At 39.4% G+C, this 15056-nt stretch overlaps 1 protein-coding gene across 6 annotated transcripts in view; it reads right to left on the bottom strand.

Annotated features, from left to right (window-relative positions):
* KIDINS220 (kinase D interacting substrate 220) overlaps positions 1-15056 on the bottom strand; it is a 195928-nt gene that overhangs the window by 53350 nt on the left and 127522 nt on the right. For 5 of the 6 annotated variants that reach the window (XM_065730710.1, XM_065730711.1, XM_065730714.1 and 2 more), the window contains exons 2-11: positions 11408-11555; positions 10408-10506; positions 9331-9429; positions 7917-8015; positions 6906-7007; positions 6333-6431; positions 5355-5552; positions 3129-3227; positions 1742-1840; positions 925-1023 (exon numbers count right to left, since the gene is read on the bottom strand). In XM_065730710.1, coding sequence (XP_065586782.1) covers positions 925-1023; positions 1742-1840; positions 3129-3227; positions 5355-5552; positions 6333-6431; positions 6906-7007; positions 7917-8015; positions 9331-9429; positions 10408-10506; positions 11408-11515 — 1101 coding nt within the window. In that variant the 5' untranslated portion in view covers positions 11516-11555. The remainder of the gene's footprint in view (positions 1-924; positions 1024-1741; positions 1841-3128; positions 3228-5354; positions 5553-6332; positions 6432-6905; positions 7008-7916; positions 8016-9330; positions 9430-10407; positions 10507-11407; positions 11556-15056) is intronic. The other variant, XM_065730713.1, reaches the window with a different exon arrangement.

The raw sequence follows: 15056 nt of genomic DNA, 5'->3' as shown, positions 1-15056 counted from the left end.
TACTCGAGGTGCGGCCGTATCAGAGCTGAGTACAGGGGGATGATCACCTCCCTGCTCCTGCTGGCTACACTATTTCTAATACAGGCCAGGATGCTGTTGGCCTTCTTGGCCACCTGGGCACACTGCCGGCTCATGTTGAGCCGAGCATCAACCAACACCCCCAGGTCCTTTTCCTCTCTACATTCTTCAAGCCATTCTGCCCCAAGCCTATAGCATTGCATGGGGTTATTGTGGCCAAAGTGCAGGACCTGGCTCTTGGCCTTATTGAACCTCATCCCATTGAGCTCAGCCCAGCAGTTCAGCCTATCCAGATCCCTCTGAAGGGCCTCCCCACCCTCAGGCAGTTTGACACATCCTCCCAACTTGGTGTCACCTGCAAACTTACTGAGGGTACACTCAATTCCCTCATCTAGGTCATCAATAAAGATATTAAACAAGATGGCCCAACAATTATTTCAACATCATCGCAGACTTCTCAAAAAAGCTTCAGAGTAATAGTTTCCTTATTACACCAAATCAAATATAGCACTTCTACACCCAAGTTATAAGATAATTCTAAGGGGTGTCAACAGTACCAAATAAGCACTCCTGTATTTAAGAGGTTTACCAAAGTAAGTAACACCCAAGAGGTCAGTAACAAGTTACTGATACTCATCTTTGGCACTGCTTAGTTTAATGGCTACTAATCAAAATAAAAACTGACTGACAACTAACATAACCCACACCTATACTCTCTTTTGAGCATATCAGGAGTGAGTATTTCTAATCTGCAAAATTCTTATTCCTGACTTAGAAATGTTTCCTTCCACATGACTGAAATAAAACCTCTTTCTATTTTAGCCTTGGCAGTTCACTGTAAAATCTAGTCACAAAAATAAAGTGATTAAATACACTGCAGTAAATGAACAAATAAATATTCTTTACCTTGTCTACAGCAGATACCTTAGCTCCTTTGTCCAGAAGAAGCTCCACTATTTCAATATTTCTCATCTTGGTTGCCTTGATAAGTGGTGTTTCTCCATCCTCAAAGTAAAAGCAAAGGTTAATTTCAGAAAAGAAATGAACAAACACACACTAAGCCTTCCCTGCATACTGAATAACAAACGAAAACAAGTGACCATGTAACCAATTAAATCCTACACTGTTAAGATATTTTTCTAAATGCATGTTATTTTGCGGATAACAACCCTTCAGCATTGTCTGTTCTCAAAAAAGAATCACAGATACTATAATGGATTGGTTGAACCACAGCAAAAAACACAAGTGCAGAACACATTTCTGTTAAGTGTCAAATGAAGAGCAGATACAGAAACAATGAAAGCTATTTGAGAAGAGATGCAGGGAAAAGGCAAATCACTTCTGTACATATCACTTCTTCTATATATTTTTTAATTCTTGTTCATTCAATGAATGGTGAACTTAACCAAGCTTAATAAGATCAGAAGGTTCTCCCCAGACTTTCCAGTACCAGTTTACTGCTGGCAGCATCAGCATTGCTGAGATAAAGCACAGGCAGATACTCCTACTGAGTTTCAGTAGTGAGTGATCAAAGTGGACATTAACATTACAGAAAAGAAATTCTGTATTTCAGAAAGAAAGAAAAAATAAGCTACTTTAAACAACACACAAGGTATTCATACTTCACAAAAACTGAACTTGGTATTACGATCTGAACATTGTGAAGGAATTGAGATAAAATGTTAAACAAAGCAAATCTCATTCTCAAAATTCTCATACTTACTTTTGTGTATGTTTCAGTATCAGGGTTGCACTGCAAGATGTCCCTCACCATTGTAGCATTTCCTTTCTCAACTGCCCAATATAAAGCAGTTTTATTATCCTAAAAAAAAAAAAGTAGCACTTCAATACTTTCAAAACCAATATATAAAAATGTAATGACTACATTGAATACAGCTCACTAATCACCAATTCAGCACAGTTCAGGGCAAATAGCATTTGCTACCAACTCTAACTGGTACATCAGTGGAAACTGGTGGGAAATCTGGCTAAAGAACTGAAATCTAATTAAAAAAATGAGTCAGAAGAAAATATCTTGAGAGCTCTAACAATTTGAGAGAGACTATTTGCCTTGAAACAGCTTCCAAAATGAAAACCTGTGTATAGTTGTTGGAGGTACACAACTCAACTCAAATATATAGTTTTTTTTAACAAAGTAAAACAACTTCTTTTTTCTTCCTCTTATGTAGTATTTATGTTCCTCTGTTTCTTATTTGCCTGTGGGTTTTTGTTTTAAATGGTTTCTCTCCTACTAGGAGACACCAGAGCGAGGAAGCTGACTCCCTGTGAACACCAGCTGCAAAGCCAGGCACTGGTCTACTGGATGCTCACAACTAAGCCCTTCAACTGAGCCTCTCTTCACTTCCCAAACACTTGTTCACAAAACCCTAAAGTCATTTTGTATCTGCTCATGGTCCTCTCAGAGCTGCACTGCCTGTAGGGACACAGCACAAGGAACGTGTTCTGGGAGGCCAGGAAGAGCGCAGCAATCCTTGCAGAGCACTGCAGAACAAAGCAAGCTGAATGTAAAATCAAAGTAAGCACTGAGCACAGCTCAGAGGGCTTTTGGAAGAATACAAACAGAACTCCACACAAAGGACAAAAATGGAAAGGAAGGGCAGGTAGAAAATATGGAATCCACTGACACTCACTGCTTGTTGCAACAAGGCAGTTTGTTGAAGAGGGAACTGATCAAATACAGGGACAAAACTGGCTTAACACTACTGACAACAGTGGTATCATATCAGTGGAATACTGGCATTAAAGTATCAAGTATTGTAACACTAAATATATTAAAATACTTCACCAATTTAAATTTAAATCTTGATCTCACTAGCAGTGCTGGTGGAATATGCTCCATTTACACTCTGCTTTTCAATCATTGTACAGAGCTACTAAAAAATGTGGCTGAGCATAATGTTGCAGTTACATACAACCTTTTACCTTTAAAACTGCACTGTAGTGTATTTTTAATATTAGATGGGAATCTGAGTTCCCAGAATTTTAAATGGTTTTTAAAGCCCTGGTTTTAGACACATAGTATGTTTGTCTCATATCCAGATTCACACTCTATTTAAGAAGAATGTGAACACTGACACTGCTGTACTTACCTGACCTCTGATGTCTATATCAGCATATTTATGGAGCAGGGCCCTCACAATTTCAACATGACCTCCTCTCACAGCCCCAATCAGCACTGTGTCTCCACTCTGGAAAAAACATACAAGAATACTGAATGTGAATTAACTCTGTTTAACAAAAAGAAAGACAACAGGAGAAAAATTAACAGCCTCCAAAGAGACGCTGTGCCTGTGCAATCATCAAATGAAAAAACAAAAAACCTAAACAGACAAAACAAAACTTTCAACCTCTGATTGAAATAATCTGTATGTCTGTTATTTTATTTATTTTGCAGAGAGATGGAAAGCATTGCAGACTCATGGGCAAAACAAACATCCAAGAAACACAAATCCATCTTTAACCACTAAAAGCCTGAACTACTAATGGGTATGAAAAAGGTCAGCTGTTCTCAATGTTCACAAGAAAACAAACACAGTAATCAATGAATCACTGAATGGTTTAAGTTGGAAGGGACCTTTAAGATCATCTGGTTCCAGCCCGTGCTATAGCAGGGACACCTCCCACTCGACCAGGCTGCTCACAGCCCCATCCATCCAGGCCTTGAATGCTCCCAAGGGAGGGGGCATCCACAACCTTGCTGGGTGACCTGTTGTAGTATCTCAACATCCTCACAGAAAAGACTTCTTCCTGATATCTAGCCTAAATCTCCCATCTTCTAGCTTAAAACCATCTCCCCTTTTCCTGTTGCTACCTGCCCTTATAAGAAGTTCCTCCTCATGTGTAATAACCTCTTTAAAGTCAGTCTAAAACACTGGCTGTCTCAAAAAGCATAAAGGATCTTCAAGATTTCTGTGTGTGTTTGCGTGCAGATCTGACTGCTATCCAGTTGACGCACTGTCACTAAAGAGAAAAGAAGCCAAAGACTGGCTTCATCTCAAATTAATTCTAAGAAAAACTATTTTGCTGTGGTAAATGGAGTTACAGAAACATAAAACAGTTACAATTTTGTGTAAGGCTTCTCATTTTAACACACTCAAGGTTACACCATCATTTCAGAAAGTGAAATCCTGAAGTGACTTCTTTAATAGTTATTTTATCATAAAACAGGAAAAAATAAATGAAAATGCAGCTAGATCACAGGTGTGGAAATCAGTTAATAAACGTGAGTAGTAACAGGTCCTCTATCAACTGTAATCGTTACGTATCTGGGTGACAAACAAGAGATTTTCCTTTTAGAAAATCTACGGTACAGTTTGAAACCAGAACTGCTTGTTGTGCGATGCATATTCAGAATGTGGTCAGCTGCACTGAAACTTGTCATTTATTCTTCCCAAAAGCACAGAACAGTAAACAGCTGCAGAATTTTATGTGAGAAAAGGCAGAAAGGGAGATTATATGTTCTTAAACATTTTAAGTTTTGCCTTGGTATGTACTCTGGATCAAAGTTTTTTGTCCCATGCAGCACTGCAGCTCAGCATGAAATCATCTATGATACGCACTTAGTGGAAATATGAAACATGGGAAAATACATCCATAATTCTTTTAAAATTTGGCAGCAAATACAAGAAGGTTTTCCTTACCTCTGCAACCCTCAAAGAATTCACTTTAGGACTGGAACACAATTTAGGAAAGTAACCCTTCAAAAGCATGGCACTATTCTTGACAGAGGCACCTAAATTCAGGTTATCTAAACCCCCACTACGTCCCAGGATACAGTGCTGCTTCTGTCACTTCAGAAAACAATGAATCCAAGGCAATGCTGCAAACAGTCCAAAGCACCTCTGTGTAAGCAACTGAACAAAGGGCTTAGTGGCCAGCAAGCAATCCTCACTCTAGCTGCTCAGGGGTACATAGTGCACTTTCACATGACATCTACATGTCTTAAAGCAGAGCAGAAGTCTTCCTATTGTACATGCAAATTTCCTAATAAAATGTTTCAGTGTTAAAGATTAAGGGAGGCACTGAAAGAAATATCTTATTGTTTCCAGTATTGACTGATTTATTTTTTTTAATATCACCATCATGAATACTAATATGCAAAAGAACACCCCAAAGCTGCATGCTAGCACAAAAGTTTCTGGGTGGTTTCAGTTTTACAAAGTGATTTTAATTTCCTCTCTCTCACAGCAGCATTCACCACTTCAAATAGCTGTAACACCGCAGTAATACCTCTAGGTGGCAGAAAAATTAGAACAATGCACCCACAAACTTGCACGCCACACACTGGCATTTAAACAGTAAGAAAATTGACTCACTCTATCAGGAATATTCACGTAAGTTCCAGCATCAAGAAGATCCTGGACAATTTCAGTATGCCCCTCCTTTGACGCAATCATCAAAGCTGTATTTCCATCTTTATCAGTTAAGTTCACGTTAGGGTTCCTTTTCAGTATTTCTTTCACTGAGTCAGTGTATCCACCCTTAACTGCTACAATAAGTGCAGTCATAGAATTCTGTAAACAAACAAATGAAGCAGATTTTGTTTTACAGTCAACATGGAAACCATCACTGTATCAGTTTAAATAACAGAATACCCAATGACACATACTTCTTAGGCATCCAAACATTCCTTTAGCTTTACATTCTGAAGTTTGCATACCATGTTTATGCTTTTTACTGAAAAATAAAAAGCTAAAATGGGAAGGAGAGGGAAAGAGACACTAACACTACACCAAGAAAACATTTTAAACGCAAAGGGAAGAAGTTCAATTCAGCTGAACTCCTGAGTGACACAGGCACTGTGCAGTCATCTTCCTGGCACATGAGAACACGTATCACAGAGTCATAGAATCACCAAGTGGAAAAAGACCTCCAAGATCATCCAGTCCAACTGTCTACCCACCACCAATATTTCCCACTAAACCATGTCCCTCAGTACAACATCTAAACATTTCCTGAATACCACCAGGAACAGTGACTCCACCACCTCCCTGGGCAGCCCATTCCAGCTCCTGACCACTCTTATGGTGAGGAAATTTTTCCTAAAATCCAATCTGAATCTCCCAAAATCTGCTGAAAATCTGCTGATCTGCTTTACTTAGAAATAAAACAACATGCAGCTGAAAACTTAAGAAAAATAACAACCCAAACTTCTGAAAAGTGGTAACCATCACTGTTATTTTCAAAAGGTGCACTGTGTTGACTTTCCTCATAGTTTGCAAAATCTGGATGTATGTAAATAGCACGGATGTAGGTGCCCCCATCTTATCACTGGAAAACGAGCAGCTACTTACAGCTCCTTCTTGATCAACATCAGCTCCCATTTGCAGCAAGTATTTCACACAATCCAAATGTCCCTTCCTAGCTGCCCAAACCAGTGGGGTGGTTCCATACTGCAAAAGTATTGCAAAGCATTTTGTCATATTCAGTATCTTCTACATTTTAGTACTCATCCTATACTTAGTTATTACAAAGAGAAAATGTTGTTTTAAAAATTAATATATAAAAATCTAAAAAGCCATTTTAACTTTTTTTTTTTTTTAAGTTCTAGCAATAAAAACTATTAGTCTACGCAACCAATAGGTTAAAGAACTGAAATATGTTCCACTGAAACAAGTGTTCACAGCCATCTTCAGCATACCATGCAAAAACTTCCTGCATTTATAATTACTTACTCAAGTACACTAATTCTAACCTTATGGGCAAAATGTAATTTCAAGCATTAAACTAACTGACACGTTTTGATATATATGTATTTTTAAAGAACTACAATTATTTTAAGATATCACATGCAAAGAACACAACTCATTTTTACAAGAAATGTATCAGTCATTAAAGAAATGAAATATTACATAAACATAACTTACTTTGTCAGAGCAGTTCACTTTAGCTCCATGCTGCAGTAAGAGATGCACTATATCTGAGTGGCCCCGTCCTGCTGCCCAAATAATTGGATAAACACTGTATTGCTTAGAAGGAAAAGAATATAAGATGAACCACAGGAAATAATACTGTTTTTAATTTTTCAAGAACAATACTGATTAGATATCCAAGAGAAGGAATAGAGAGAATTAAATCTAATGACATACAAATAACATTTCCTAGTACATTCTCTAGATCATGGCTAAAAACAGGCTGCTGTTTTGAAACAACTTTGTAAGTCCTTAACAAGGCTTTAAAATTCACATTCACATTTGTAAATGTAATAGAAGAAAAATAAATCAAAACAGTTAGGCATTATCCCTAAGTAATAAGACTGCAGATTAATCAGCCCACGCAGAAGCTCCCTATTTTCAAAGGAGAATCAGAATGGGACACAGAAAGGAACGTGGCTACTGTTTTTCACTTTCTTGGTGACTATTGCATCAGACACCAACTTGCTTATCCTGTCACCTCTCTGTTCATTCATGTCAAGATATCACCTGTCAAGATGCATATATTTCTTTATAAAAACACTTACAAGTTGAATTAAATCTCAAAATCCTAATTCTGTCTCACAATTATGGCACAATTATATAATTTAGTTTACTTGGTAACTCATGAAAAACAAATCATTGTTTCTAACCTGCACAGATTAGATATTCCATTAACTTACAAAGATGCAGTAAAACAAAAAATGTTACACAAGCAGGATTACATACACTACTCATTTCTTCTATTCTCTCCTGCTGATTTCAATCTTACTAAGAGGTACTCCTTTAATTACTTTAATTAAAAAACAGTGTCTGTCATACAAAATCAATGCAATTACTTCTATTAATAAGTACAATGATTGATGTTACATTGTCAAAGATGCCAATCAAGGTAAATTAGGATTCCAGATTTTAAATATCTTGCTGGAGAACGGAAAATGGATGGTTCTTAATGCAAGCACTTACCATGCCAGTGATGTTTGGATTTGCTCCTCTCTCAAGCAGCAGCTTAGCTACTTCAGTACGGCCTTTATAGGAAGCCCACATTAGAGCAGTCCATCCTCCCTGGCAAGCACAATTCAAACAGACACCATCACTGAAAAACACTCTTTAGAAATCTAATTGTAGACTGTTACTTAATTCACTATTCAACTCCAAAACACAGCAAGGACTGACTACACAATCTTAGAATACTACTTAGGAAATAAATGTATGTGTGCAAATATCCACTTCCTGCTGTACACAAAGCCTGGTAGAATACTGTGCCCTAAACGTTACTGATTTTCTGTAAACACATAATTCAGACTTCAAGTGCGTACAAACCAATGACTAGACAAATCAAAAAGAAAGCCCTACCTCAGAACAAAAGGCTAGAATTCAAATCATTTAACTTGAAGGATTCATTTTAGTTTGTCTAACAGTCACCAACCTGTCCTTCACAAAGTAACCTATGTAATGAATCCTCTCCTCGTGAAAGACATTACACATCCTTATAAGGGAGCAGTTAATTGCAATTAACTTTAAACCTTACCAAAGGTCAGGTAGCTTTTCAAAGCTAACTTTAAAGCAACTGTGTGCCTCTGTTAATTGTAAGCACAATTTCTATTATTCTCTAATACATATTTTCAGAGGTCAAGGTCACTGATACAGGCCTGGAAACATAGTGCTTGCCATGCAGATGTGACCACCATTAAAATAAAAAAGTACGACATGGGAGCATGACTCTGTCTTCAAAGTGAAACATCAATTAAGGGAAGCACTAAGTCTCTTAGTGGTTTCCTAATTTAAGCAGAACACAATTAATTCTGAGATGTATCCAACTTCTTTTCTGCCAACAGAGCAGTTCGTAGCTCTAGCAATCAAACCTTCCTCATTAAACATGCAACCAACTTCCCCAATTCTTTAGGTGGACTAGACTATTCACTTTTCCACATGAAAAAAACTCAGCAAGAGGAATGAAATGAAGTGCTAATATATGGAGGACAAGGACTGCTAAATAGGTAATCACAGCTGCACAGATTAAAAGTATACACAAAGAGGCAGCTTCTGAAAAGGAGTACCATTTTACAAAAATACTAACCAAGGAACAGTACGAAAGAGATACTTAAGAAAATAACCACTACTCCTCAGTTTAGTGTCTTTCCAAAGCAAAAAAGGGAAAAAAACAGCCCCGCAGAACAAACATTAACACTAAAGCAGTTAAATATTTTATAACTGTAATAGCAATATTTACCCATTTTCTGTTATAACAGCACTGAGTACATAATCAGAGAACAAAGGACCAATATGTTTTCAGTGAACTGAACATTTCTAACTCACTAAATTGCTCATGTCACTAAAAATGCCAAATCTCTTAGCTTTACACCAGGATGACACACACCAAATCCCGATGCTCCAAATTGACACCATAATTGAGAAGCTCTGCTACTATAGCTTCGTGTCCTTCTTTAGCTGCTGAAATAAGAGCCGTCCAGTTATCCTAAAAAGGAAAAACAAAGTGATATTCAATATTACAACACTGCAATGATTATTACACTGTTTTTCAAGTGTAGATTTGCATGATAGGAAATCCACAACTCCTTAAGAATTCTTCTTTAAAAGAACACAAAAAAGTTGTGAACACCCCGACAGTTATACAACTGCAAATACAGACTGCAAATCATCTCCCCCCAGTATCTATCAGCCTCCACTCCTCAGTTCGCTACAGATTAATTACTTAACAATTTTACAGGGAAGCAAAACCTACAAAGGATGAGAGAGTGATGTAAAGTCACTCAGAACTGCTGGCTGGGAGCAGATGGTACTAAGAGCACAAAAAACAGCAGTGGTCTGTTCCCACATACAGCAAGTGCCAGCACCCAGTGAGCTAATACACAGGAGCCTAGACCAGCCCTGCCTCTTGTATCTGTGATCCTGCTTCAGGGGGATCAGACTTCCTTCCACTGCTACTTCAGGTGGCTGCAGGTCCCCTTTTCTACTTGTTTCTGTTCTGCCTATCATGTGACATTATCCTTTAATCTAAATTCTCCCTCAGTATTTAACTGAGAAACACAAAAACCAAACAAAAAACAACCCTGACAGACCACATCACTATTGTCACAAGAAAATCAGTTGGATATCAACTTTCTGTTGATGCAGTGTTTCCCTATTTTACCTGTACTCTTATTTCAATGACAGCCAACACTATCACTGTAATTCCTTTTTACAGTACTATTTCCCTAGAAAAAAAATCATCTCAGTCTATGCTGGATGCTGCTGCTATTTAAAACATCTTGGAAATCAAGGAATGTAACTTCAGAAATACTGAGATAAATAAAATTCTGCTTACATATCATTTTCCATCACCTCTTTTCTTCCTGTCCCCTCAACATTCATCAAGACACCTTTCCTCCGCCTGACTTGAAATTTCTTCTCCCTTCTGCAGTTAGGTACAACAGCATCAAGTGCTAATACTTACTGCATCCTCCAAGTTGCAATTAGCCCCCTTCTTGAGAAGCTCCTGGACGATTTCTAAATTGCCTTGCTCAGCAGCCAACATGAGTGGAGTCTGGCCATTCTGAAATTCAAGAAGTGACACAAATTATACACCAAAAAACAAAAGGCCCAAAACTTCAGGAGGTCGTGAACTTGGTTTTCAGTTTTTAACTGTCAATGAGAAGCAGTGGAAAGGACTACTTCTACTAAGTGCAGAGTAACCCCATTATTGGGCAATAACTGCTGCCACAGAGGTCCTGGCACTGCCAAGTCTTTATAGACATGCTCCCCTGGGACATTCTGTTTTGTTGCTTTGTTTTTACTCAGCTTGTGGGAGAGGGAAGAGAAGGTCTTGGCAAGTCCAAAACTAGAAACAGAACTGCACTCAGTACTGTTGAATTCCAATGAAGAGCTCACACTTAAACAAACCTCCTAGTATTGATGCATATAAACAGCGTGGGGTTCCCCCAGAGTATACACCCCTCATGGGTTTGAAAATAATGTGCAAACCATACCCATGTCCAGAAATTACCTTCTCCAATGTAAAGATATCAGAAGAAAACATTATTAAGCGGTTAAACATTGGAACATTGCCTTGAGGGGCTGGAAAACCTCCATCCTTAGCACTTGCAAATTTCTTTCTAAGTCCCCGAGCACCCTGACCTAACCATGAAGTGAGCTCAGCTATGAAGCACACATAACTGGCCCCATGAACTAAGAAACAATTCCCAGCTGCAGATATCACCTCCATCCACAATGTAAGGACAGATCCGAATTTTCCAGCTCAGAACAGTGAAGAAAAAATTACAATGAAGGATGCTAAAAAGCTCACAGACACTGAACAACGTGTGCTCAGTCTGTGCAAAGGTAAGCAAACAGCTGAGAATAAAGCTGGTATTTTCCATTAACTAGTGTGGTCTCACTGATTATACTCATTCAAGAAAAGCTACAGTATGAAACAAACTTGACAAAAATTATCTTACCTCATTTCTCTCATCTACATCCCTACACTTCTCCAGCAGTGCTTTCAGAGCAGGAACATTTCCTTCTTCTGCATAGGTCAGCAGACTCTGACTCATCAAACTCGCCATCTTCACACAGTATTCAGAACGCTCCTGCAACGAAGTTTATCTGTTTTAAAAGAATAATAATAAAAAAATAGCACGAGTAAAGGCTAGGAGTTAGTCTTAACATTAGAAAACAAATTGTACATGTCAATACATCAGTGGTTGTGTACAAGGCTCCATTATTCTCCTAAAAAAAAATACTTCAGAGACTAAACACGCTGCATTACAATGAAAAGGCAATTGCATAATTTCTCTAGGTTTTAGTCACAGAAGTTATTCTATTTTTTAGGTATTGGCTAAATGGGAACTATGAATGCAATGCACAGTAGTCTTTCACGTGCATTAATGCTTCTGCATACGTAACATTGTGGGAATCCCTGTACAGGCAACAGATAATGTGCAACACATATACTAGCCATGTACAATGCAACCCTTCTGTAGATAAGCAGAACAATGAAACCACTCAACATGATGGAACAGTGATAATATCTGAACTACAGCCACACAGAACTCTGAGGAGCACCATTTATCACACGAGTCGTCAGCAACTCGATCCAGACATGCCTGCATGTGATAGCACGTTGTCAACTTCCTATCAAACGTGACACAGCTTCTGATGATTGCTGACAGGCTTTCAAGCTCCAACACGTGAGACAGGAGAGTGCTCTTGGTTAAGACACAACACTAAGGAACAGAAGATTTGCCACGAAGCTAAAGAGAGGAGAAGCAGGAATGTAAATCACACCCTTAAACTCAGGCCTCAAATCCAGGATGTAATTTCAGGAACAAATTCCAAAGCAGATTTAGGCACCTGAACTAACTCTCTGTGCTCCAGACTTCCACATGCCACGTAAAATACATGAGCCAAACAGCATGACTCAGACACTATTTAAGACCCAAACCTCAAATCTGTTCTAAAGAAGTCCAGACTTGGCACACAACGCCCAGCATTGTGCTGCACAAACACATAGCCTCTCCCACAAAAAAAGTCAGAAACCAAAAGGTACGGAGTGCTCACCATGAAGCTCAAGTACTGTGGTGCAGAGGGGATGAGCAGCAGTACAGCCGTGGGAGTATGCAGTTGTTTTTTTTTTTCCTTTTGCTATTGTTTGGTTGGGTTGCACTGTTTTTTTGGTTTGTTTTTTTTTCCTTTTCATAGGAGGAAGAGCTAATTAAGAGGTTGCAAAACTTATAAGAAAAAACAAACAAACAAACAAACAAAAAAAAACCACATGACCAAACTACAACAAAAATGGAAGGCTGAAAAGAAGCCGATTAGAGAGATGCAGTGCCTACACTTGGGTACTTGCTATCATTTTAGCTACAGAAATGCCATGAATGCAGCCTGCTGCCCGGCACCCAGCACAGCATACCTCCCTCCCAACCCACACAGACCTCCCTGCCCTGCGCCTATGGTTCAGACCTTCCCAGGCAACCAAAATGCCATTCAGTGTTCACATTCAGGCACCTCAATTCCTTCTGCCATTTGTACATATTCTGACACAAGCCCACATAACCCAACTTCATGCTCACTCCCACCCGACTTCCACTCCCCCTGAGCAGCACCCCAGCTCCCTCCTGCAGCCTCAGCTCCCACTCTGCTTTCCACATCCGACAGTAAACTAAGCAATATGTTTAAAAATCACATACAACACACAATAACAACATCTTACAGAGCAAGTTATACGATGCATTTGCAATCAAAGTTCAGCCAAGAAACTCTCAGCTGGTGTGAGAAGAAAGAACTCAGCAGCCCTTTTGCCTCAAAGCAGAGCTGTTTCCTTCATGCTCATCACTGCTCTGCTTAGAAAGGCAAAGGCAGCCCTGCTGCCCTGCAGATAAGTTCCTCCTCCAGCAAGCTGCTAGAACTCTCGGTTATCACAGCTGCACATCTGCTGCCTCACCACCAGCATGAGCCCTCAGGTGCCACTGAAACCTCTGGCTCACACAAAACACGCTAAAACATGCACCTGGAGCTGCTTGTGCAAACCGTAAGGTAATAGTCCTTGTTTGTAAACTGCAAAGCCATTGGGGTGAGCCATCTCTGTGGATGACACTACCAGACTTCTTCACGCTTCACTGCCACAAAGCACTCCCTTCTTAGAACTGGTTAACAGTCCATCTTATAAATAAAGGATAATGAAATCTGACACAAAAAACCCTAGATTTCATATCCCCATGCTTTCATGCAGCACTTGTCAGGCAAGGCTCCTGCAGCTCCTGAAGACCAAGGCCATCACAGGGCTCTGGGAAAGGTCTCTTTAGAGAAGAACAGGAACATGCATTGTAAAAACACAACCTGACTTCATGGCAGGTTAGCATTATTCTCTTCCTTAGGTGAACCCAACAAAATAAAGCAAAGAGAAAAACAAACAAACAAACACAACATAAGCATACAGAAAAGATTTGTGCTCGATCGTTTTGGAAGTTGCACATTTTTCTTTTTTAAACTTACTTCAATACACGTGCCTGAAATTAGGCTGGAGTTTGTGCATGGTATTTTAACTCACAGCACATGGTATTTTAACTCACAACTCAGGACACATGAAGCCCCACAAGCAAGGGCCACCTTACTATTTAAGGAGATGCATCATTGTTATGGAAATTATGCACGGCACTGCAAGTCTGCACGGTGCTTGGCATTAAGATGGGGCTTCTTCCAATGCTTCAGATATCTTTTAAACTACCAAAAACGCTTTGAATCAAGACTCTGTGGTGCTAGACAGTAAAATAAGTCCATTCTGGGTTCAAGCACAACACCTCTCCGATGGCAACGGTCCTGAAGCATGCGGTCATACCGTAAGAAACACATGCTGCCTGCACAGATTTCAAAAGCACTTAGTCTCCACCAAACCACAAAGCATCCAATGCATGGACAGTCATAAATGCACTCAAATTAAAGAACTTATTTTGCTTTCAGACACAGTGCAAGTATTTTCACAATCCCAAGCTTCCTTCAGCTAAAGGCAGGAGTCTATCTGTAAGCTGTATACAGATTCATTCTGATTTCCCCTTACGGACGCCAGGGAGTTCTCAGCCAACAAACTTCTTTATTCCCAATCCAACCTCCTGAGCTTGGAATACTCACAACGCTCCAGGGCACACAGCCTGCTGCTTTGGGACACAGAGAACAAACCAAGAGCTAGGACGAGACGTATTCAGAGCACAAAGGGTCAGGTGAAGGTAACGTTTGCACAAGGGTTAAGCTGTTTTGGTCCGGATTTACCACCTCTTCCCTCCGGTGCTGAAGCACACGTTATCGCTGCTTTGGAGAGACTGCAAAAATCTGCTGATGTACAGAAACGCTGTCACCTCAACTGCGTTATCAATTCTTTATGACACCTTAATCACTTAATGTATGTATTTAATGAACATCGGAACAGCTGACAAGTCAGACATCACACACCGTGACATGAAGCGATAAATATTTTTAAGTACTCCTTCTACAGGGACTGAATCAGCCAACATTTTGCCTAAATAACGTTTTCAAAGCAACCGAAACGGGCTTCTAAAACACCAACCCGCGGAGGCCGGAGGAAGAAAGAAACCTGAAGAAGAAACCTCG

This window comes from Cyrtonyx montezumae, unplaced genomic scaffold (genome assembly GCF_038088225.1).
Source record: "Cyrtonyx montezumae isolate F1298 unplaced genomic scaffold, pur_monq_1.0 scaffold_13, whole genome shotgun sequence".
NCBI lineage: Eukaryota > Metazoa > Chordata > Aves > Galliformes > Odontophoridae > Cyrtonyx > Cyrtonyx montezumae.
Note: the sequence above shows the minus strand (reverse complement) of the source record. Positions and strands in the feature narration are given on the sequence as shown.